The sequence below is a fragment of the Coccinella septempunctata genome, chromosome 6, assembly GCF_907165205.1.
Source record: "Coccinella septempunctata chromosome 6, icCocSept1.1, whole genome shotgun sequence".
Taxonomy (NCBI): domain Eukaryota; kingdom Metazoa; phylum Arthropoda; class Insecta; order Coleoptera; family Coccinellidae; genus Coccinella; species Coccinella septempunctata.
In genome coordinates, this window is record NC_058194.1 from 32,958,335 (window position 1) to 32,983,104 (window position 24,770).

Here is a 24,770-nt window from a genome sequence, read left to right on the forward strand (position 1 = left end):
AATCATGGAGGTAACCTCCATGGTTCGAATATAAAACCAATATTCGTCACGAGGACGTTATTTCTCAATCGTAATTCTCGCAGATCACGTGATCGAAATTTAACCTTAATCTTGCGCAATTTGCCGAAATCTGCGTCTGTTTTTATTTTCAAACGCAGAATGCCGGCTTCAGAACAGTCTAGATCGAATTTTTGCAAACAGAATAAGCAGATTTTCGATCCGTGTCGAGATTTATTCCTCAATCCGTTGAGCAGTCACAGTTACGGAGTTTTAATTCTGAATTCACCGACCAAACTGGTCAACGATGATTTGTGGAAAATTTGGAACTTTGGTATGTGTTTATCTATGCAGAAAATGTCCGAAATATGTGTAAGTTGATTGTTTTTAGCTGACCTACGAGTACTGGTGGATGGCGGTTCGGAATCTTGGGTGGTCTGCAAGAAAATCAAGGATTTATCTTTACCTCACTTAGTTACTGGCGATTTTGATTCAATAACCGATGAAACATTGCTTTCCTTCAAACAGAATGAGGAGGTAAAAGTGATCAACACACCAGATCAAAATGCTACAGATTTCACCAAAGCTTTGATTGAACTGGATAGTCACAGAGCCAACAGTGGGATTGATGTGAGTTTTCATCGAATAATTGCAGTCACACTCAGAATGTATATAATCGTTACAAATATAATGTAGTTACAGAATGTTTATGTGGTGACCGAGATGATAGAAGGAAGAATTGATCATGTAATGGCTAATATCAATACGTTATTTACGGCAGCAAAACAGTTTCCCCATTTAAGAGTATATAGGTTATCGTCAGACTCTATATCTTGGCTTCTTACACCTGGAAGTTCCTCTATCGGTATTCCAGAAGTTTTAAGGGATAACCAAGAATGGTGTAGTCTTGTTCCGGTGGGAGCACCTGCTGTAATCACAACTTCCGGGCTCAAGTGGAATCTCGGTGAGTGTTTAGAGTGAATTCGATGCAATGAGAATATTGATCACTCAGTGAATATTTTCAGATAATCATAGATGTTTGTTCGGCGAGATGGTCAGTACTTCGAATACATACGATGGTTCCCCCGTAGTGGAAATTCAGACAGATTCACCTATTTTATGGTCAATGTGTACCAGTGGATTGAAATGTAAGGTATGACGGGGGTTGGTGGTTATTTATTGTTACAATCGGTACTTATAATTTATGGTTATTTGTGATAATTGAATAAATCGATGACTAGTCGAGGGAATAAACAGTATTTTTGTTGGGTACGTGTTGGTTTCATACCGTTCAACATTCCTTCCTCTGTGAGCACTTTCCATTTATTTCCTTTGGACCAATATATTTTCAAGCAGTCTCATTTTTGATATGGAGGAGTTTACAGATTTTGGACTGGAACATTTTATTGTGTTTGAAATGAGTCTCATTGCCTCATTCTGTAAGCGGATTCAAATTATTGAGACCTTGAAACCAGAGACAGAGAACTCTATGCTTGAAACTTTTCGTTCAGAATCACAGAATACTGTAATCTGTGCTACAAATGACGGAGGCGCTCTATGCAAGGGGTTGTAGAAATTCTGACAGTTCGAGGTTAGTTTTTTTAATGAAGGGATTTGAATGAATTCCTGGCATATCACAAGAGATAGCGCTAGTAGTAACAAAGCTGCTTTTGAAAAATTGCGGATATTGAATAAATGTGTTTACTGTTCGGTAAAGTTCTTCTCAAAACAACTGACTATGCATCAGTTACTGTATTTGCCATTGGCAGCATCATTAACAAGCGATTTTTCTATCTTCATGAGAATGAAGCTAAGATTCAATTCCAACACAGAATTTACTTCCAGAAAAAATCCAAAGAGTCAAAATCACATTATCAATTCTCGATCAAGTCAATTAATCTTTCCACTAGCGAATTTCTCACCTCTGCTTCAGTTGTAGTCATCGTTTTGTTCCCCTGAAAAAAAAAAAACATTTAGATCTCCGGTTTCAATGGTTAATATGACAGTTCATGAAAGTTTGACAACTGACGTTGTCACAAAACGTCAATTGTCAAAATTCCACAGCCTGCTTGAGGACGAATGCCCGTTATACCTTCTCCTTCGTCGTAAAGAAGCGGAACGTGTTTGAACTCCACGTTTTCCTCGATCGGTTCCGTCATGTCGATTTGCTCCACCTCGATGATGGGATTTTTCTCGCAATAGCAATAACCGTCATCCTCCGCTTCTTCTGGCTCGTCCACCAAAGGCGCGAAGCCTTCGTCCGTCAGAATTTTCTCTCTGAGGGAAAAAGATGTTGGAAGAGAAACCTCGTCGATGGAATACTGTTACCCTTTTCCTATTCTGATCAACTCGGAAGAAGTGAACTCGCAGAGGCAACCCTCATCCCTTATCTCCACGGCTAGGATGGTGTCGCTTTCCATCGAGCATATGCATTCTTCGCTGGATGGACGCGCGGGCCTGAAAAAGATTCAAAAATCAAATAAATGCATTTTGGCGGCAATGGGCGTCGGTTAAGAAGTATGCTCTACATCTTACTCTATGGCCGGGACGTCAATGGAATACATATCGCATAGACACTCCACCGAATCGCCAGCTTTGACTTCTTCGACGAGTTTGGACATGACTTTTCTCTGGTAGTATCCCCTGTACGCACTCTGTGGGGGAACAAGAATTAAAGTTGGTAGTAAATCTACAGCTCTTCAACCTTGATGAGAGTGGCGGCCCTGTGACACTCTTGGTAGGTAGCGCCAGTCTTCCTATACAGGGCGATGGCGCTTCTGGCCGCAACCCTCCAGTCGATCATACCACCAAGTAGCTCCATCTCCCGTTCTCTCCTCTGCAGGAAGCTCCTGAAGGCCTTCTGTATTATCATGGCAGCTGCTTCGGCGTCTTCCCGCGTCAGATTGGCCTCTTCCAATATCTCCGTAACTATCATTTCGGTGTCTTTGGGTCCTACGGAAGGGGGCAAACCAGAGAACTTAATAACATAGAAATCGTTGCTTCAGGTCACAGTGAAAAAAAGTATAAGGCGTGCGGACTGTCCAACACTCACGTTCTTGCTTGTTCGGATATTTGTTCTCGAGGAATTTCTTGAATTTCTTCTGGATAACGGCCGCAGCTCTGTTTGCCTCGTGCCTCTTCAAGCCAGTCTTCTGTAGGAGCTCGGCGGTTGTCTCGCTTATCTGCAGTATGTCCACGACCAGTCTAGAAGCAACTGAGAGAAAATCCTCAATTAATCACCGAAGCCAAGACTTCCATGATGGTGAAATATGTGCAGTAGAAGCCTCACTACGTTGCTGAGTAGGAAGAAAGACCGAGAAGGACAAACCACTAGCCAAACACCAAAAAGAAATATCATTGAATGGCTCACATATGTTTAAAAGTCTTCAAGGCCGAAAAACTTGCAAATGAATAAGTGGACTTACAAGAAAAGTGATATAACGATAGATACTGACGCTCAGACTGATATCAGGGCTTTCATTCCATCAATTCGAAGATCATATGGCAGATAAAGTAAGAAAGAAAAACTGTCTCATCGAGGAAGAGTAGATGCCGACCGTGGTTTCGATCTTGTCTGACAGCGTCAGAGCAACACAACTCCCACCTCGATGAGACCAGATACGTAACTCCCTGACTATACTAAACGCTGGCGCCTTAATAACTGATAACTATCATCCTTGAAGCCATTTCATCGACATTAGAATTCAGCAACTGTTCAAACAATGGACCTTAAGGTAGCAGAGTGATCTAACCCTACAAACATTATAATACTACTATGAACACTATACCTCTAGCGTTCTCCCTGGTGATCATCAGAGCATCTAGGTAATCGGCGATGAAGGTGTACAAATCACTCGGTTGACTCCTCAGTACCTTAAAAAAAACGCAATCAGGGAAACAAAGCTTCTGTATAGAAGTTTCATCTACCTCTCTAGAGATGTCGCTGATCAGCTCCCTCAAACCGTCTGGGACTACGTAGATGAACTTCGCGTAATGCCGCTGAAGAGTAACATCCATTTTTTGATCTCGAATAAGACCTACGAGGATCTACTGACATTCTTGACTCACGTCTTTGTGACAAGTTCTGTACGAATGATAGAACTGATTTTTGAGGTAGAATTCTCGATACAACTTCAGAGGACACTGATATCCTAACATGATTTGGTGATTAGTCGCAATATATTTCATAAATCCAATCGATAATTGTATCCAAACACGTGCGCTTTCAAAGGATCGCAATCAGAAGTTTCTCAATGGAATTTGGTAATGAGATACAACGTTTGATAAGGGTCAAATCGCTGTTATACTTCCACAACGTCGATAGCGCTATTTAATCCGTACTCGACGAGCGAAAAATCGCGAGGTAACCTAAATTGTTATCACAAACCGGATATGTACAATTTGGTGAGGTAAATTGCAAGCCCATAGTCATGCCCACGCCTTTCCGATCTTCATGAATGGCCTTTTGCATGTGTGAATTACCGTTACCAATTTTAAACATGTTATTTTTGGATCATAAACATTTATTTCCTTCAGGCTGTGAAATATCACAAAGGAAATACAGCGAACTCAAGAAATCATCCAGTTTTGCGATTCTTGGATGCTATAACACTGATATCTTACAGTTGAGTCGCTGCAATTTTACGTCATAACTGGTAGATACAGGTGACAGACTTCACAGTTGGTGAGCCCTGCAGTATAACTCTCATTCAAGGTTTTTATTTTCGTTTACGTACATAAGAAAACTGATATACGTATTGTTCTTTCGACTGTGGAGCAAAAATTGATATTGTCATGCAGTGACGGCTCGTGGACCTCGAATTGGTCGAGAGAGACAACATTTTGTTCACGTCAAAAAATTATAATGATAAAGGACTCACCCCTCTCACCGTCCCTTTTCAAATGAAACGAAAAAAAAGCTCAGGGTCGGTTGAGAACACATCATGGATGGGACGAGGAACATCTAAGGTTGCAGGTCAGGAATTCACCAATTCAAATCGAAAGATGGGAGTAAAAATCCCTAAGTACGGCAAACGCCATTCTGCCGACCCTGTAAATGGAACCATTTGAAGTAATAAGTTCAAATTTTTGTGTTATGTTAAGATAAAATTGATTGCTATTCGTGACACATCGTTGCTGTAACTCCATCGGCTATATGAACCAGGTACGGCAGATTTTAAGTTGCCATATTTGCGTACCTCCTGTGTACCGATCTATGTAGGAGCATAGGTCGTAGTTTCTTCTATCATCAATCCCTGAGGCTAGTTTTGAAAGTTCAGGAGTATTTATCACCAAGAAAAGGAGAATAAGTAATGAATAGTTTTAGCTTAAAGGTAAACGTTGTTCGATTTCAATTTTTTCGGTTGGCATCTCCGACCCTGCCGTCCATTACAATCGGACACAGATATCAAATGAACACCTACTCCAGAAATGACGTAAATTCAGAAAGGAAAGGATACTTATACCTATAGATCACCTGCCTGAGTGATAAATAAATAATCATTTATGGTTCACTTCTTGTAATAATTGTCATTTGATCACACTCTTATTGAATCAATTAAATGAAGCCAAAATATTCAATAGAGAAGTTTTTATCCTTGAATAGGTGATCTAGTATGAATTGAATGCCTTTTTGAAATATTAAGGCGTTGAATCAAATTTTTATGTTCGATGACACATATAAAATCTTTCCTTAGAATGCTATTAAAATATCCATTCTGGCAATGTTTTGAATCTCGGCAATAAAACGTCACGCTCGACTTATATTTAATATCATCATAGTGAAATGCAGAGCGAATTTGAAATTGGCTGGAGACGCAGACAATAAATTTCGGGGATTAACTAAACGTACACCGTGATGTTCATTTTCCATATTCACGGCAAGAATTATTTCTACGTATCCTAATCCTTTCTTATATTGGTCAGAGAATGGAATAACATCTTTTAATGGACAAAGATGATTCAACATCAACAATCGATTTCATTCGCCCATAAAATGCTTCATTGACGGTCGAGCTATGAGGAACTAATCGATAATCTGACGATAATTTATTCATTCAATTACTGCCATAACAGAGTCGAGGTGAAGACAGTAGATGTGACAATAGAATACCTTGCCATCGGGAGTAAGCCCGAAGAAGGCTAGATGCAGAATTTCAATCTAGCCCTTTGGGAGTTGTCAGTGTTGCCAACCAAGAGAAAACGATCATTTGACAGATGACAGTTTAGGTTAAGCAACGTCTGTCAATTGGGGATACTTAAGATTCCAACAAAAACAGTTTGAATCAATGCAGTGCATGAATGTGTTGGCGAAAGTCCAAGCACTGAATTTATGCAGGCTTCTTAAGAACTGAGACCTAAGATAGGAAGATAGGCGGATAGCATTCACCTGGATGCCATTTGTCATTCCTAACAAGACACTATACTTTGTATTTTAAGTTTCAATAAAAGATAACAATTTAAAAACTGTTTTCTATTCAATTAAAACCTTGAGTAAAAAAATTTGAAAATCCCAATAACGATTTCGCAATACATAATACATTATTATTTAATCTGCACACGATAGCTGTTCAGACTCATCAGCCACTCAATTAAAATTGAGCAGGCGATTTTGATCTAGATAATAAGCGATCATAGATCGATTGAATTGTCGCTCAGGGTAATCAATCTCGACAGACCCATGCAAGATACTTATCCTCATCAACACCAGGAACCGATACTTGCAGACCTTCGCCTTATTTCACTAGAGGAAGCTGTAATCTGGACCCATGATAAACTTTCTAAATTTGTTCCGGAGTCAATCGACATCGCAAGTTTGTGCAAACGTCCACGCGAGCTTTTATAAAATGTAGTGCGGTTTAGGCGTGCGACCAGATCTAGATCGCCGAGCCGAGTGGACTATATACGCGCTTTTCGACTTTTCGATCGCGGCAGGCCGTCGCTTGAACCTACCGCGTGTTTTTTTCCAGTTTTCGAACATTTCCATTATAGTTAGATGTGACATTTGGAACTGTGCGGTTTTTTGGACACCCCTGAGTGTCGGGACCTGATTTGGCCGGTTCGTTGTACGGATATTGTTAGAAGAAGTGAGTTGGCTCTTTTGTTATCAACATTTTTCACTGAAAATCATGTATTTACATTCATTACTCCGAAAATATTGTTGATAATTAAATTATCACTCTAATATTTAAAGATGCGACCCCTGAAGGGTTTTTGGAACCTGTTGGTGCTCCTAATTCATCATGGGGTTCCCCAGGGTTCCATTCGTGGTTCATTTCACTTCATAATTCCTCGAATCTTGGTTCTCATGACTCACGAGCTTGTCAGCGGAACAACAAAGTTTGCATACTGATTGTCTTGTGAATTTTCGCCACATTAAAGTGCCAATTAGCAGGTGATGCGGTCTTGAATGTGGGTGAAAAAACGTGTGTAGTATCCGCTGGCATCACGAGTAATGGTTTCGCTGTAATATGGAAAATTTTCTCACCTTAGGCTAATGAGAGTTGCATTTCACTGTGGTCAATTTTTTTTTCGTTACCTAACTATTAGCAGTTTTTGCATAGATACAGTTAGATGCTCGAATGTTTGTTACGAGCGAAGAATGAAGTCGGTCACGTTCATTAAACATACACATTTACCAATATACTGGGTGTTGATGTATGTTTGGGAAATCATATTTACTCTGTCAGTTGAAGTCGATTTGTTAAACTTCTGAACAGTTCATAATGAAAGGGGTCAAATACTCTTTGGTATTATGGTATCACAAACCTTTCATACAGGGTGATTGATGAAAGTAGTCCACTAGTTTTGGGAGAACTATAGGTAATATTAAGCTGATGTTTTTGTTACCAAAATATTCTCGAAAAAGAGGTTCTAGTTATACATACATTTCTTATTTCAAATGGGGAACTCACTCAGTATTTCATAGCTTAAGAGAATCCATTCAAAGACAATTCATCAGGATGTTCATGAGAATGTTGTCAATCGAATCAGCTACATGTCTTGCATAGATTTCACCCTGAAAAATATGATCAGTCTGAAACGTTCTTTAGAATAAAATCGAAGAGTTTTCAAGTTAATCAAGATGATTCTCTGTGCATTTTCATTCTGTGCCTTCTTCATGGTTACCTTCTTCTGGTTAGAGTCCAGTTACTTTATATGTGACAGCATGCGTTAAATACGGTAGTTCTGATGTTTTGCAGACGTTATTTCTTCAAATTTTGACGGATTATAACCCTAAAGGAGTAGTTTTTGAAAAAACTTTGTTAGGACTGGTTTTTGAAAAAACTTCATTAGAACATTTTTGAAGTAGACTAAATTTGCTACAATATGATACTAGAACTGTCCCTGTAGACCTAATAGTTTTCGAGATTAAGCCTTTCAAAGTTTATAATTTTGTTCGAAATTCGCAATTTTTTTCCATTCTGTCGTTTTGAATAAATTTTGATCCTGATTATACTGTCGAAGACCTGTACTTTTATGATGAGAAGTGTGAAAGATGATGTTTAAGCTAAGCTACGAATAATGAAGAGAAAAAGATAAAAACAACAAAATTTAATAAGTTTATTCGTAAGAAAATTGAGTAATATTCAAAACAACAAAAAATTAATTAATTTAGCCCTCTTGGAAAGACGGTAGTGGTTCGTCCTCTAGTAGGTCGAGTGTACCAACAATTTACTAATCTTACATCGTTGCCAAATGTCAGTGCCTCTCAGCTAAGTGTCCGTTAAGCGGTGAAACTTAAGTGGCACCTAGCAAAGGGGGACTTAGGGGTAAGCTGTGCAAAAGGGCGTTAATCTCGGGAACTGATGGGTCTACAGAGACAATTCTAGTATCATATTGTAGCAAATTTAGTCTACTTTTAAAACGTCCTAACAAAGTCTTCTCAAAAACTAGTCTTTCACGGTTATAATCGCCAAAATTTCAATAGTGAAAGACCTATACCAACCATTACTCCCGAGTCGAAAGTATCTGAGACAAGGTACCATTTAAGCATCGCAAAAAACGTGACACCAAACCCAATCCATGGAAATTATCCACAAGAAAATTGACCGATGTTGCTTCTAATGATACATCTTGGTATCCACTTTCCCCATATTTAAAGAGGACAAGTTTTGTCTCTATTTCACTCACCGATCAGGTTCATCAGAGATAGTGATGAAGATATAGTGTTTACGCATCTGAAACAATGCTATTATGATAGTGGCAAACTCCAGTTTGTCTCTATCCTGACATCTGTGTGTACTCATAGTTCGCGAATACCGGGACAAATTTCGAATAGATAATCCTGATTAATTAATATGTGCTAACTGTTGTGTTTTCGATGGAGAGCCAACGGTTCCTTGGTCCTGATCAGGACGACAATGGGGTTAGTTATGGTAAGGGATGCTTTTTCAGTACGTAGCCTAGCTTTTGGGGAATAGAAGCGAAGAAACATTTTTTTTAGTTCACTGTTTAAGTTTATATTGTATTGTGTGTTTGTGCTGGATATTGCCTTAATTTTTTTTTTAAATATTCAAATTATTTTCATAATATTCTTAATTTCAAGAAAAATCCAAGAAATAATTTGAGCTCTTGCGATATTAGTGGAAATCTAGTGATTTTAGTTCCCTTGTTCCCAAAATTGATTGAAAATTTAAACTTTTCTCTGAGGAAAAAATATGAAAAACAAATGTGATACAAATTGATGAGAATTACTCCAAAGAGTTCCAGTATGAGAGAAGTGATAGTTCCTAATATTCGCACACATAATTGCAAATGATTTATCTCTGTCCCTCTATAAAGATTGACATTTCCTGTAGTCTGATTTATAACTTATTACATTCACTTTTCTGCACTAAATTCAGACGATTCTTGCTGAGGGAAAGGAACGATTCTTATTTTATCACGATGCTTGGCAAACAGCAATTTTCAGTGTAAAATGCCTTCATGTTAATGGAACATGATTTCCTTTAGTTCTGGACAATTTCCAAAGATGTAAACGGTGTTAAGAGGCCTGTTTCTTTACTTAGGAAAGGGCAAGTTCTCCTTGTGTTTGGCTCGACAATTTAATATGCACCTTCAATTTCTTTTATTCGTATACTACTAGGTTTTCTGTTTTTCAAGTCACTTAGTGTAGTTCTGATATTTTTCATTTCCAACACCTATTTTTATAATAGAAAAATATATTTCATGTATTCGTACATTACTCTCACTACAATTCCCATATCATCAATCATTGCGGACGTTTTGAATTTTATTTGTCCACAGTCCTTGAAAACTCAAATATGTACCTACTTTACGACTTCGAAAGTACCTGAAAAATAGTTTCATACATTCATTTAAACTCAGTCAAACACACCCATCTTAAAACGAAAATTGCACCTTTGAAAACTCGTTTTTCGAATGGTCATTTCCGATCAAACAGTCCTATGCGAACACGACGCTAGATATACGTAAACATAACATAATTTTTCGACACTAACGTCGCATGAGAAATACGAGATAAATGTTGTTTTTACGTCCGGACTATCAGAGAGCAATTTCTCGCCAATTGGTTTTCGAAATTGACGAAACGCGTGTGTAATGGGAAGTTGGCATTACTGCGACGATGCTGGATAGAAAATTCCTTCCGACTATAAAAACTTAAATAGACGCAAAAAGGACCAAGTGAATCTTGAGCAGGGGAGTTAAAAACCACTCGAATCTCCATTCAAAAACTGCATCACTCATTCATGATTTAAACCTAGCTGCAGGAAAGTTAAAATTTAATCCTCCATTAAAATTTCAATACTCCATTAAATTTTCAAACCTCCCTTAAAATTTAATGCTCCATTATAATTTTGTTTTCACGTAAATACTTGATTTTCCTTACAAATTTCATAAAATGCGCTGGATTTTCGTCAATACTTTTCTGCAATCTCGTGGATCGTTTGAGTTTTCTCTCGCATCTTTTCGACAGGCTATTAACCAGTCCGAAAATTAAATTACGTACACGCCAAACACGTAGCAGTCTCGCTGATGATGCAGAACATTACGCCGAATACGGTGACGTTCCGTACGCATCATTAAAATCGAAATCCACATCATAGAAGGCGTGATAAGGCCGACAAACAAATTTGTATCCACAATGCCGAATTCTATTTATAATTTTCGAGGAATAGGAAACGATTACGATCGTTTTCGTTCAGTTCCGAAAAGGATCAAAGTTTAATTCGACATCTGTACCAATTTTTTTTTATCGTCGCGTTATTTTGTCCCGCTGGATGTTTTCTATCGATGGACGAAGCGCCACGGAATTCGTAACGGTTTAACAATTTGTTTTTCGGTGGAATATTGCCAGAAAGACGGTCTGGATGAAGAGGTATACGGAATGACGCCAAGATGTCAGCATTGTTTATTATTCATACTTCATATCTTTATAAATCGATGTAAGTTACTGTCGTTTTCCAACGGTAGTTTTTGGAACGTGGTTTTTAGAGCCAAAATTCGCAGAATGTCGTAGTCTGGGAAGACCACAGTGATTTGTCACACAATCCTTGGAAATTCGAACACTGAGGGGCAAACAAACCATCTATGTTCATGACCATAAATTGTACGAGTCAATATTGGCAATAAGAGTCAGTTTTTATCATAACGCTCATTTATATCACCACTGAGGGATAAATAATGACGATAAGGATTCATGAAACCACTCGAAATAAGAAAAAACATGAACCTACCCAACCCTCCAACCCCTCATCGGTACTGTCAACGTCAGCTGATCCGTAATGCCCTACAGCAACCTAACCTAACCTAACTTTGTGGTAATAATTTGCTATGTGCATTTTCATTCTGTGCCTTCTTCTATGCTTTATGGTTAGATTCCAGTAACTTTATATGTCACAGCATGCATCAAATCCTGTTGTTCTGGTGTTTTGCAGACGTTATTTTTTCAAATTTTGGCGGATTATAACCCTAAGACTAGTATTCGATAAAACTTTTTTAGGACATTTTTGAAGAAGACTAAATTTGTTACAATATGATACTAGAACTGTCCCTGTAGGCTTTATGGTTTCCGAGATTAAGCCTTTTAAAGTTTATAATTCTTTTTGAATTTCGCAATTTTTTCTATTCTGTCATTTTGAATGGATTTTGATCCTGATTATATTGTCGAAGACCTGTACTCTTAGGATGAGATGTGTAAACGATGATGTTCAAGCTAAGCTAAGAATAATGAAGTGAAAAAGATAAGAACAAGAAAAGTGAATAAGTTTATTCGTTAGGAAATTGAGTAATATTAAAAATAAACGAAAAATAAATAAATTCGAACTGAGGTTATGCTGAGGGACCAGTCAATATTGGCAATAAGAGTCAGTTTTTATCATAACGCTCATCCATATCACCATTGAGGGATAAATAATGATGATAAGGATTCATGAAACCACTCGAAATAAAAAAAAAACACAACTACCCAACCCTCCAGCCCCTCAGCGGTACTGTCAACGTCAGCCGATCCGAAATGCCCTACAGCAAATATTGTAGACCTAACCTAACCTAACTCTACCTTGTCTTTGCCCTACAGGAGATTTTATCGAGACAGAAGGTGGTGCGATGCAGTCGATTCGAAGGGTTAAGGAACAGAGGGTTATTCTAGTACAATTTTCTAAACGACGAAATTGTTATAGCATGTCAGCGACCTCAATTACGAACGTACCCCATATTGAAGTGGTCAGACTTTGGTGAATCATCTGAAAAAATTGGCAGACGCTTATCGATGGTCCGTCTCCTGTTTCTGCGAAACCCAATCAAGTTCCCTTTTTCTCGTTTCATCGCAAACCGCGGAATAATTGCTTGTCGTCCGGCTGTGAGAAATTTGGCAGGCCGCGCAGACAGCTGTCAAGTATTATTTTTAATCGATGCGGCCGAGCTCTATACACGAGTTCAAAGTCGAGCCGAGTAGTAATAAAGTTGTGGCATTATTTTCGTTGCAATCATTACCCTTTGTGTTTACCGTTAGATTCGTTTTTTTCGGTTACACATTGCCCACCGTGTATTTAGAGTAAACCGAATTAAAGTAAACTACGCGGCGATACTCAGCAGTCATTTTGACCACATGAAAACAAACTGTTTTATATCAGTTTTTGATGGTAAACAGAAGGATGGTAATCTTAAACGGTCCTTCTAACTCTCGAAGGACTCGGATGGTTGGAAATTGAAATACTTATCTCCCAAATAATTTAGGGTCTTTCAAATGATCGTAGTTGTCTTTTCCGAAGAGATATCATAGAATTGCTATGTTACAACCCTTTATTAAGACTCACAGCTATGTTACAGTCCTTCATACAGACCCTGTCTAACATACCAAGTGTTGTTCTATAAGAATGGGTCTATAAGATGATATGTTGTGTTGGTCATGCTTTTCATGTCTGTCAAATCTAGAGTTGTTTCTGTTCTTTTAATTCGACCATCCTCACAAGAGTTGTTGAACTATTATCACTATCTCTGTTGGATAAAAATGCAATATCATCATTGCAGCTTTAAGATAAGTGGTCGACGTGTGTAGGATGCCTTTTTTCTATTAGGATATCAAAATCTACAGCGAAAGGAAGTGATTTTTTTCGTGGAGACTTTTAAATTTCTTATCACGCTTATATTATAATTTTTGTAGGATCAGTTATGTTCTATGTTGTTCTCGGGTTTTTAACGAAATACTCAGCAGATTCTTAGCAATATTTTCACCTTAATACGAAAAAGAATGTGGTATAAATCTTATTTTACCACGCCTTAATGATATAATGATGGTTTCTTTCTAGGAAATCAATGCACTGACAAGTTCAAGTTTATGAAAGTTCATGTAGATCAAGCGAATACTTCTAATGTATGTGGTGCATTATTTTTTGTATCAATCAACAAGGAAAATTATTTATTGATGAATTCATATTTATTCAAGCTGGGAAAATTGTCGTTTCATGCAATTTTATAGGCGTATATTACGGTTCTTTATTTCACTCACTTTTGTAATTTTGCTGTCAATCAAAATTTGATTTGTGGTTCTCATTGAGAAAACGTTTTTTTTTGGTTCGAGAAATTGATTAGTGAGATTGCGCAAAGATTATCTTTATGATATAAAGAAGGAGATTTAAGTTGACAAATAATGATTGTCTTCGCAATATTTTCCTGAAAGACTAGAAAACTGATAATAGAACCATGATATTCATTGAATTCTTTCAATCTCTGGGATATGTTGACCGTCTGCTTGAATAAGGAAGTGCATTGAAGGTTTATCCAGCCAAAAACCCAGCCCAACAATGTCAAAAACTGTTAATGATTCAACTTGACCTACTTGTTACATTTCAAGGGAGTATGAGAGGTTGACCATCAGCTGAGATTATAGGTATATAACATTTTCATGTTATATCAACAATAGTGTATCAGTCTATCGACCTTCTTTCAATTCACGTTTGAAAAATAGAAAAATCGACTAGAAAACTATGGGAAAACGTATTGGAAGGTGAAGTTAAGTAGACCATTCATCGAGAGACCTTTCCAAAGTTAAGAAATCCACTTTACGCAATGAGGTTGGCAGTTTTTCATCAAATGTAGGATACTGGAATGGGTCATTCAGAGATGAAAATTTATCATTAAAGGTCTCGATATTTATATTCCTTCGAAAGAGGTTTAAGACTCTCAATGCCAGCTAGCAAGGAGAATCTAGAACAGGGAGAGTGTAGGATTTCATAGCTTTCAGTATCGAATTTGATGTTCGTTAAAGATTGAACGTTTTTCTACGGCTAACGAACGTGTTGCTCGAGATACAAATAGGAAATTTGATATTCTACGCTCGGATATAACGTATAGCTCAGCTTCCTCAATGAATCGAACAATTTTCGATGAAGGGACCTACAGTATGAACTCTGTGAAGTTGGCACTCCCAAAACGAATTTCTAAGACCCGTTTGCACCAAACGCACTTAGTGTTAAGTGTCCCTTAAAATGAACCCTTAACTTAAATTACGTTGCACCAATTGTTAAGTGACATTTAAATGGCTAAAGCTAGCCTTAAATTTAAACGCTCCTGCAATGATCTCTTAGGTATTTAAGGGCGGGATTCTAACCTAAAATAATTTGTTGAACTCATAAACTGGCTGCAGAACTGCTGTGGTTTTTCTAATAACGTCAAGTACCTTTTATTTGACAATCCATTTCATTATCAATAATAATGCTAATTCAGCAACAAAAAGTTGTCACTCTTTGATAATAATATAATAGTTTACTTGACACTGACTGACAGGACAATAAAGTTAGGTTAAGAAATGACAACGATCATCGGCAACTGGCCAACCAATGAAAAGGTTTTATTGGAATAGAATGAAGTTGCACCAAAATAAAAAACTGAAATATCACTAGATATCAAAACTTAAGGGCCCCTTACTTAAGTTTCTGTTAAGTCGTGCAACTGGCAATGAAATTAAGCGTCCATTAACTTTAAACTACGCTTAGTTAAGTACTCATTTTAAGGGGGATTGGTGCAAACGGGCCTAAAACAAAAATTCAGGGTTGTTTTCCCATTTTACATGTGTGGTAGTAGCCTGGTACTAAATCATGCGACAGTGGTGGATACCAAGCCAAAATCAATCTAAATTGGTATCGAAAGACCTTGCGTCCGTTTGGAATGAAGCAGTTTCCATTACATCTTCATTGGTCCCTTAGAATAGAGCAAATTCTTTAATTGGCCATGCTGTGACTCATTAAGACACTTCAGTCGATTCGGAATTGCTTTGGTGTGACGGTTTAAATTATTGCAAATTTCATTTGTAATATACGTGATTAGATATTCGCCTCGTATAAAACACTTGCACCATGATTAATCGCTGAGATACGAGCTGAGGTTCCATTGAAATTAAACTAAGAGACAACCACTCTGTGCATGTCAGAGATCCCTCTTCAATTCAAAGATTACACATTACAACATTTTTTCCATTGTTCATTTAAATGAATCCAGCATCATTTGCAAACGGCATAGCCAATTGTTATTATTATTCATCATAATTAATATTAATTGGATCCATTGCGAATATACTTGATATGTCTCACTTATTAGCGAATGCCTGCACCATTTTAGACGGAGCTGTTTTTGTTTTGTTCCCATTTACGAGGAGAATTCCTCGACTACTTGAGATAAACGGCTACTTCTTGAATGGAACATCGTTCTTATCGCGTGTTTTGTAAACAACGTAAATGGGTTCGTAAAGTGACGTACAAATTGAAAATTTTCGATAAGGTTGTTTGGAAAATACAGCCAATGTTCATGCTGGGATTTCGCAAAAGGTTAGAGAGGATTGTGTTGGACTCAGTATCCTTATCTTCTCTTTTGAGACCTAGGGCATTTTTGAGTCACTGTTATAAAAGGGGTAGTAAAAGTTGTTTTCAAGTTTTTCAACAACGAAACAGTTGAAAATTCAAAATTGGTATGGAAATATAGGTTTTCGAACACGCAGACTCGATTGAAAATAAAATCGTAAGCCTATCTCTCTTAGTTTAGAATTTCATCTTCGAAATGGCATTTTTCAAAAATTGCAAATTTCAATCTGCGATATCTCCCGTTATACTTGTCCGATCCAATTGAGATTTCCAGTTTCGTAATCAGCACTAGTAAGGCTTCAATAATAGATCAAAAACTCGAATTTGAAAATCCCAAATTTTTGGGTCAAAAATGAGCAAGGGGTTAGACCCCCCTAAAATCACATATTTGGTCCTCTTTCTGAGAAGTACGGTGTTTTATCATTCCTCTAGAGAAATAAATTCATACTAGTCGTTACGAAGATTCCAAAAAACCAATGAGTTGATGAGCCAATGGAAAATTGCACCGTAGACAACCTTTCAAAGTGAACTCAAAAGTGAAAGATGGAAAAATAAAAAATTCTTTTTTCTCTGAATCAGCGTCGAAGATCCACAAGTTTGGTATGGAAATATAGGTTTTCGAACACGTAGAATCGATTGACAATAAAATCGTAAGCCTATCTCTCTTCGTTTAAATTTTTTCTTTCGAAATGGCATTTGTCAAAAATTGCAAATTTCAGTTGAAAGCTCCTCAAGATCGAACAGATGCTTCAAGATGGCTGTGGTTCTCAGATTTTAAACTAGAAGAGTTGCTTCTTCGGAATCTGCATCACTTTACGATCTGTGATAATTTTTCTGGAAGATAATCCACTCTAAAGGTGACCTTCGAAAAATTCCCAAAAAGATGGGGTCAGTTAAAAATTCGTCAAGATCAAACGGTTGCGCCGAAATGAATGAAATTTTCAGATTTATTACTAGAAGGGTTGCTGTTTCAGAATATGTATCACATTTCCATCTACGGTTATTTTTATTGAGATATAAACGACTCGAACGGTTGCTTCGAGATCGCTGTAGTTCTCAGATTTATTCCCTGAAAACTTGAATAATTCGCAAACTGATTTCCTCTATTCACACGCGTAGATATCGAATGATAACAGCACAGATCAAAGGAGACCCCTTTCGAAAACATTTATAGTTAATAAACACGTTCCAGGATGATGGATTATTATTATGTCAGTTCCAGATTGATAACTGCTGTTTTGCACTGCAAGCTGACACTAATAGATTGATTTATTTTGATAATGAGCAATAATAACCGAAAAATGTACGACGATTCAACAGAGGGAATGTAAAAATATTAACAGAAGTTCGACGAGTTATCGTGAACTCCAGATATTAGCAAGTTCGGGATATTCCCACCTTGTTTGAGAGTTGGCTTTCTTGCATTTCCCAACAGATGCGTGCCAATATTTTGTTGGGTATTGGAAAAACGGAAGTTTTATGCAACTGTTGCAACCGTGAGTGTCCCTCGACCGTGTCCAAGTGTTGAAAATCTGATTTTTTTATTACAATCTCGAAGAAACCGCAAAGGCAGTTATTAGCGACTGAAAGTGGTCAAAAGCCATACGAATGGAGGTCATCCAACCATATGAAAACACTATGAGGGTTATTCTTATTATTGTTAGCAGTAACACACAAAATAATGTTTTGAACAAGGGGTAGTTCCTTTGATAGACAGGGCATAGACCTTTCTGAAGGTGTATTAAATCCATTCAATCTAGATTGTACCCCAGGGTAAGAGAATAGCTTAGAAATTTTGGGATATTTCTTGAACTACGCTGGTGAAGCTCGACTTTACTAACCCGTTGACTGGTTGAGTATATTGGCTAAATACAGAGTGATCAATTTCCTGGTAGATGATCGTTGTTCAATTGCTCTGTCATTGTTCCGTGAAAGATTCCCTCGATTGTGTTTCACTTCTCCAATTTCTCATAATCCATGTGTGGTCGGTTAATTTAATTTATATCCTGGTCAATGCATTTATTGTTTCATGACGCGAACACATCCTCAATCGTCGGAAATAACAGGAAATCTTTACATAATATACCATCCATCAGTTGGGAGCTGAAGTGACCCCCCAACTTTGTGTTATACAGTTCAGATTTAGCTTTAAGTTGTGCGATACTTGGCTGGTGCTACTAGGGAAATTGTTCCACCATGAGATTCCCACTTTGGTCCCGCGTTTTCCCGAAGAAGGAGAAAGGTAAAGAATAATCATCAGATGCTTTATATAATATGTCGTTGTACTCGCCTGCAAAGTTTCATGCATATCCTCATTTTTGTTCTAAAGTTATTCGCTTGGTTCAATACTTGTGATATTATCTGTGTGGCTCAAGGATTAGTATACTTGCGATCATACAGAGTGAGTCTTTTACTTGTACATATACACTGCGCAAAAAAATTAACGCACATTCTGAAAATCTCAATTTTAATGAAAGTTAACTCTACTTTGACTTTATACTTATTTCTTATGTTCTCTTGGGAAGGTTTTGAACGAAACAAGACACATTAAATGGAAGAAAAATTCAGGATTTCACCGAATCTTATGTGAAAGAAGAGAAATGAACAATTTTCAAAATACTGAAATGCTGATAAGTGATTTAATACTTGGTATTTCCACCCCTTGCGTTAATTACAGCTCGGCAACGACGGTTCATACTCAAAATGAGTGATCTTTAAATGTTCTTCCCAGATTTCTGCTCAATCGGATTGAGATCTGGACTTCTTGCTGGCCATTCCATTCGAGAGACTTCAACCTCTTCAAGGTACTCCTGAACGATGCGCGCACGATGGGGTCTGGCATTATCGTCCATAAAAATGAAATTTTCACCAATGTATGGGGCAAATGGCACTACATGCTCTCCAAGAATGTTCCTTAAATACTTATCAGCATTCATAGCTCCATTATCAACGACCACTAGGTCTGTGCGAGCAGTCAAAGATATTCCACCCCATACCATAATCGATCCTCCCCCGAAACCAGTAGTATTCAGGAAATTGCACTGAGCATATCTTTCATGTGGACGTCTGTATACAAGGGAACGTCGATCACAATGGTAGAGGCAGAATCTAGACTCATCTGTGAAGAGAACTCTTTCTCAATCGGCCTCTTCCCAATGGATATGCTCTCTAGCAAAATCCAAACGCGCCCTTCGATGGGCTGGGGTAAGAGCTGGGCCTCTTGCCGCGACACGAGGCCTTAAATCATATTCTCTGAAGCGATTTTTTATTGTCTGAGTGCTAATTAGCACCTCATGAGTTTGCTCAAGCTGAATTTGAAGGAGACGAGCGGTTGCAAGCCGTTGTCTCAACGAAGAAACTCTCAAGTAACGTTCTTGAATGGCAGTTGTTACCCGTGGTTTACCCTGTCCTGATCTTCGGACATTCATACCTGTCTCCCTGAATCGCTGCAACATTCTGGACACACTTGTATGGGAAACTCCAAACCTTTCTGCAATTCTTGTGTATGTCCACACTTCTTCTCGCAAAACTACCGCTTGGGCACATTCCTCTTGGGTCAAATTGCGTGTTTCACGTTGCATAGCGATCGAGTGTAGAAAATCAAACGAAAGAAAAACTATTGATCAATAGAATTGATCGAGAACAACTGATTTTAGAATGGAGCCAATACATTCAAAATCTGATATCATCTTTTTTTATTCCTGCTGGGAAAAAACATCTGTATTGAAGAAAACCGTTGAAAGTGGATAACATATGCATGCATAATTCTGATAAAAATAATTATCATTGAGAACACCTTCAGTTGTAGAATAAATTTGAGATTTCCATAATGTGCGTTAATTTTTTTGCGCAGTGTATTTTAACAGTAGATTCTTGAGGTTAAACGATTACGATTTTTTCTTATCCAGCCTAGATAAAAAGATGTGCTCTTGATCTTTATACAATTATTGGATTTTCTACATCTAATGGTACTCCTTCGTGTTCGTGTCAATTCAGAAGAACTTCTTTCACTCATCATGCATGCATTTTGAGGTCAGTGGCGCCAACATACACATATAGGCGATTTGGCTGAGATCAAGTTTCAAATCTCGTTATTTCCCTATTGTCCCACTTTACTGAAGGTCTGAACTTGCAATTTTGGAAGAAAGCATGGGTGTAAATCGATATTTAGACAGAAGATCTCCATATTTTGAAGGTTTGAAAGAGGGGATCTAAAGCGAAAGATTCAGTTTTTCGCTGAATAAATCCAGATTTCTCTAGAGCGTTCTCGCCCACATAGTTTGCGTTGCTTCGATCCCTTTTTTGTGTTTCTCAGTTGGTAAGTGTCCACTTGATCATTGTTCTGTGTTGAAACAACCGAGATTGAAGGGGTTACCCAGGGTTCTATTCTAGGCCCTACATTTTTCTTGCCTGATATCCCTGTCAGTCGGTTTAATGAAACTGTTGAGATTTAGACTGTTAACTAAACTCGTGCATCGTAAGACAACAATAACTCCAGTTTACTGCTACGATCTTCTCATTTTGAGGGTGTTCATACTGAAATCTTGAATTTCCAAGTATGTATTGCTCTTGTATCGGTATTTTGAAATATCCAAATGATTTTGGATGAAGCAAAACTTTCCTTTTCATTTCCAGGAATGACTGACGAGAACAAGAACAAAAACTACGAGGGAGAAGAGGATGACATAATCGACAAAGCCATTGGGAAATTCGGGAGATGGCAGTGCCAGCTCACTTTCCTCCTGGCCCTCTTCAACATACCCTGCACCTTCCACATCTTCGTGCCAACTTTCCACGGCAGAGAGAGGCCAGTGTGGTGCGCCAAACCGGCTAGATTCTCCAACGTCTCTCTGGACGTCTGGATAGACACGACGGAGCACGACGGCTACTGCAGGGTGAACGACACCAGGAACGCAAGCGTAGACGCCTTCCACCACCTGGTCGACGTCGGGAAAGACCTGGTCGACTGCAAAAAGTGGGAGTTTGGGGGTGCTGGTAAGTGATCTATACGGAGGTTTTAAATTGGAGGTTTCATTTCGAATGGCCGCCATTTTGACAGCTGTCATTATGAGAGCTGTCACTTTTTGACAGATCTCAATGTCACAAGTTAAATAGATGGTTACGGGCTTGAGGAATGAGTCGAAATTGTGGAATTCACTTGAAAATTAGCGAAAACTTTGGTTCCTGAAGTTGGAGAAGCTTTGATTGGTTTGAAACAGAACGTGATTCACCAGTTTAATCGTGAAATGAACCGTTTCTTCGTCTTGAAGTTATTTATTACTCATTGACGTACAAGATCTGCTCAATATCTTACAAATGCGTATTTTACCGCATCCTATTTTTCTTGATGGGAAGCCATAAATCTTTCAGGATGAAGGAAGGATAATTGAGTGTGTAACTAGATTGAAATCGAACGTATAATTTTATAGACGTTGCTTTGAACAGATCCGCGAACTTGATGATGGAATAAACAAGATTTGATGATTTAAATGCGGTATCACTTTGTCAACATAAGCGCTCTCAATAAATCGCTGCACCGTTTTCACCCCAAATCGCATGATACAGCAATTTTTTCAAGTGACCTGATGCAGCTAATCAGATAGACTGGCACTGAACCATTCATTGTCCAGCCATATGTTTCGTTTAGTATCTTCCATAGTCCCGCACTTGAAATTTATGAAATTTTGTCGAAATCCTTGGGGTTATATCTCAGCCATCTTGATTATTTTAAAGAGACAATTTTTAGTCAAATGACTTCTACCTTCTGTCAAAAAAAACCTAACCTTTGAAAATACCTTGTATATATAAAACATTGTAACCAATGGTAGAACTGATTTCATAACCTAACCTAACCTAACCTAACCTTTGAAAATAGGGAACTCTAACGATTTGTCAAAATTAGCTAAGCGTTCGCTGTCGTGGGGCACACAAGCTTTTCCCTCCATTGAATCGCGTGCTGTTTTGGTGGCATGTTTTGTGTTTTGTGAATGTTTTTGGAAAAAATGTTCTTCCCGACGTTAGATTAGAGTGATGAGACTATAGTTTTTTCAGAAATGCCTCTTTATAATGATAATAAAAAGCTTTGTGTGCCCCACGGTAACGAACAATCAGTTGATTTTGACAAATTGTTAGAGTACCCTATACCTTGTATATATAAAACATTGTTACCAATGGTAGAACTGATTTCCTAACCTAACCTAACCAAACCTTTGAAAATACCTTGTGTATATAAAACATTGTTACCAATGGTAGAACTGATTTCATTTTCACTGATCACAGATATATTTCCCAAGGAGTGAAAATGATTGTTATTTTTTCTCTAGGCGAGACTATTATATCAGAGTTTAACCTTGTCTGCGATCGAAAAACTCTCCTAAATATGGCGGAAATGTGTTTCCTGGCTGGGGTAGCAGTTGGTGGACTCATCTGTGGCATAATCTCAGACAAATGTGGAAGAAAAAGGACGCTACTCTGCTCGGTCTGCATTCAGTCCTTGATCGGTGAGTACTTCCTCATCTGCCCTTCGTTATGTGGAGTGAGGCGCATGACGAACGATCACACTCTATGGTCTCTGTGTTCTTTTCCAGGTTGCTCTATAGCCTTCGTACCCTACTTTGAGCTATACTGCATTTTACGGTTACTTCTCGGATTCATCTCGGTCTCAGTGGTTTTTAGCGGCTTCGTTCTATCCATAGAGCTGGTAGGAGGCCACTGGAGGACTGTAGCCGGCATTTGTTACCTGTTTCCGGTGTCTTTGAGCTACATGATCATTTCCGGACTGGCTTGGTTCCTCAGGGACTGGAGGCAGCTCCAATTCGCAGTATCAGCTCCGGGTCTCCTCTTTTTAAGCCTCTAGTAAGTTAGGTCTGGATTAAATCGATGAAGCGCTCTATTAAACTGTTCCTTATACTCAGTTTCATCCTTCCGGAGTCGCCCAGATGGCTTTTGGCCATGGGAAAAACGGACCAGGTGATGAAAGTGCTCCAAACAGCTGCCAGGGTCAACAGGAAAGATCTACCTCCCAACATAGACAAGCAACTCCTAGCCCCGGACGGCGACCCTGAAACCGAGTCTTTGGGCGTGTTGGACCTCTTCAAAACGGCCGAGATGAGGAAGAAGTCCTTCCTGCTGTACATCATTTGGTTCAGCGTGTATCTGGTGTATTACGGCTTGGTGTTGAACTTGGAAAACATCGGCGGGGACCTCTACATCAACTCTGTGAGTTTCCTGATTATTGTTTAGGTTGAGGGGTTCCCCAGGGTTCTAAAATAGGCCCCACATTTTTATTTATCTCCCGAATTAAGCTTCTCCAACCACGGCAAACTGTTTATTGGGACTGAAGGTCTAACTCCATGAGTTCCTCTTCGTTTTTTCAGGTGTTGACTGGTTTGGTGGAAGTTCCAGCCTTGGCTGTCAGCATACCGATCCTGATAAAAGGTGGACGTAGATGGCCGTTGGCGTTGACCATGATATTCTCGGGGGTTGCTTGCACCTTCATCGTTCCTTTCAAGATGTTCCATAACAACCTCCAATGGGTGGTCACCACTTTTTCCATGATGAGCAAGATGAGCATCAGCTCGTCGAATGCCATAATGCCAGTTTTCACAGCGGAATTGTATCCCACCACGCTTAGGAACATCGGTGTGGGTGCCAGTAACGTGACCGCTGGTATAGCCCTTATGCTGGTACCTTATCTCTTTGAATTGGTGAGTTTGGTCGAATTTCGAGTGGTTTATCCTTGACTATGTCGATCTTTCAGAAAAGTATCAAGGAAGCTCTGCCTGTCGGCGTCTTGGCCGCCTGCGGGATCATAGGTGGAATTTCGGTCTTGTTCTTGCCTGAAACGGGGAGTCGGCCGCTCCAAGATACACTGCCCGAAAAAAGCTTGGAATCCAGGAGGGCCTCCAGGGTATCGAAATCCTTCAACACTTGATTTGATCGACGACTTTAATGAATCTAGATCTGAAGTGACATTGCACAGTATGTGCCTAGATGTGCCTGAAGTATCTGTTTTAATTAAGTGCCTTAGTACTTATTTATTTTTTTATTGTTAGTGTAGTGAAACTGATGACAGTTTGAGCGACAATTTCATGTGTGGAATATTTATACGAAAAATGCATTATTCAGTACCTATGTACTTATTTTTATATGAAAGTTTCTTATTCTCTCTTGTTTTAGTTGAAATATTATATTTTTCATATTAACGTGAGCATGAAGTGTTCTCTTCTTATATGCAGGGTACAGATGATGATCGAGGAAAGGAAACGGTCCTTTTTTTCAATGAATTCGAAAAGATTGTTCGTGTATACAGGGAGCCAAAAATTTTTACTCAATTTTTCGAGGTGGACCTCGAAATTGACGCAGAATGAGTGATATTGATGTATTAGTTTCGTAAGTTTTTGTATATTGATGTTGTTTTAAAATATCATTAAAGAATTTATACCGAATCTTTTT

General features: G+C 38.4%; 3 protein-coding genes across 7 annotated transcripts; 2 read left to right on the forward strand and 1 right to left on the reverse strand.

Annotated features, from left to right (window-relative positions):
- Positions 1-36: 36 nt before the first annotated feature.
- Positions 37-1,269, forward strand: LOC123316078 (thiamin pyrophosphokinase 1). 2 transcript variants are annotated; one of them, XM_044902014.1, is made up of 4 exons: positions 37-331; positions 389-627; positions 700-961; positions 1,023-1,269. In XM_044902014.1, exons 1-4 carry the CDS (start codon positions 160-162, stop codon positions 1,154-1,156), a joined length of 807 nt encoding a protein of 268 aa, XP_044757949.1. In that variant the 5' UTR covers positions 37-159; the 3' UTR covers positions 1,157-1,269. The 2 variants fall into 2 exon arrangements, with proteins under 2 accessions (XP_044757949.1, XP_044757948.1); XM_044902013.1 differs by having other exon boundaries at positions 45-331; positions 694-961.
- Positions 1,270-1,813: 544 nt separating this feature from the next.
- On the reverse strand, positions 1,814-4,125 carry LOC123316075. Its single transcript, XM_044902011.1, has 8 exons — positions 3,925-4,125; positions 3,786-3,870; positions 3,050-3,211; positions 2,702-2,949; positions 2,533-2,651; positions 2,326-2,454; positions 2,090-2,274; positions 1,814-1,952 (listed from the first exon to the last, which is right to left on the reverse strand). The coding sequence occupies exons 1-8, from the start codon at positions 4,012-4,014 to the stop codon at positions 1,927-1,929; spliced, it is 1,044 nt and encodes a 347-aa protein (XP_044757946.1). The 5' UTR covers positions 4,015-4,125; the 3' UTR covers positions 1,814-1,926.
- A 2,534-nt stretch (positions 4,126-6,659) lies between these two features.
- On the forward strand, positions 6,660-24,763 carry LOC123316072 (solute carrier family 22 member 13-like). Of its 4 annotated transcripts, none has more exons than XM_044902007.1 (7): positions 6,660-7,082; positions 20,952-21,311; positions 22,640-22,816; positions 22,904-23,171; positions 23,231-23,534; positions 23,693-24,022; positions 24,076-24,763. In XM_044902007.1, the coding sequence occupies exons 2-7, from the start codon at positions 20,954-20,956 to the stop codon at positions 24,247-24,249; spliced, it is 1,611 nt and encodes a 536-aa protein (XP_044757942.1). In that variant the 5' UTR covers positions 6,660-7,082; positions 20,952-20,953; the 3' UTR covers positions 24,250-24,763. The 4 variants fall into 4 exon arrangements, with proteins under 4 accessions (XP_044757942.1, XP_044757940.1, XP_044757941.1 ...); XM_044902005.1 differs by lacking the exon at positions 6,660-7,082 and adding an exon at positions 9,142-9,374; XM_044902006.1 differs by lacking the exon at positions 6,660-7,082 and adding an exon at positions 18,263-18,558.
- Positions 24,764-24,770: the final 7 nt, after the last annotated feature.

Bases quoted from the DNA above. Each gene is read 5' to 3' on its own strand.
- LOC123316075 (XM_044902011.1), bottom strand. From the start codon at position 4,014: ATGGATGTTACTCTTCAGCGGCATTACGCGAAGTTCATCTACGTAGTC. The intron at 2,455-2,532 runs GTAAGATGTAGA...AATCTTTTTCAG, and splicing joins ATTGACGTCCCGGCCATAGA to GCCCGCGCGTCCATCCAGCG. The intron at 2,275-2,325 runs GTAACAGTATTC...TTTTTCCCTCAG, and splicing joins TTGATCAGAATAGGAAAAGG to AGAGAAAATTCTGACGGACG.
- LOC123316072 (XM_044902005.1), top strand. From the start codon at position 9,320: ATGGAGAGCCAACGGTTCCTTGGTCCTGATCAGGACGACAATGGGGTT. The intron at 9,375-20,951 runs GTAAGGGATGCT...TTTCATTTCCAG, and splicing joins CGACAATGGGGTTAGTTATG to GAATGACTGACGAGAACAAG. The intron at 24,023-24,075 runs GTGAGTTTGGTC...TCGATCTTTCAG, and splicing joins TACCTTATCTCTTTGAATTG to AAAAGTATCAAGGAAGCTCT.
- LOC123316078 (XM_044902013.1), top strand. From the start codon at position 160: ATGCCGGCTTCAGAACAGTCTAGATCGAATTTTTGCAAACAGAATAAG. The intron at 332-388 runs GTATGTGTTTAT...GATTGTTTTTAG, and splicing joins GTGGAAAATTTGGAACTTTG to CTGACCTACGAGTACTGGTG. The intron at 962-1,022 runs GTGAGTGTTTAG...GAATATTTTCAG, and splicing joins CGGGCTCAAGTGGAATCTCG to ATAATCATAGATGTTTGTTC.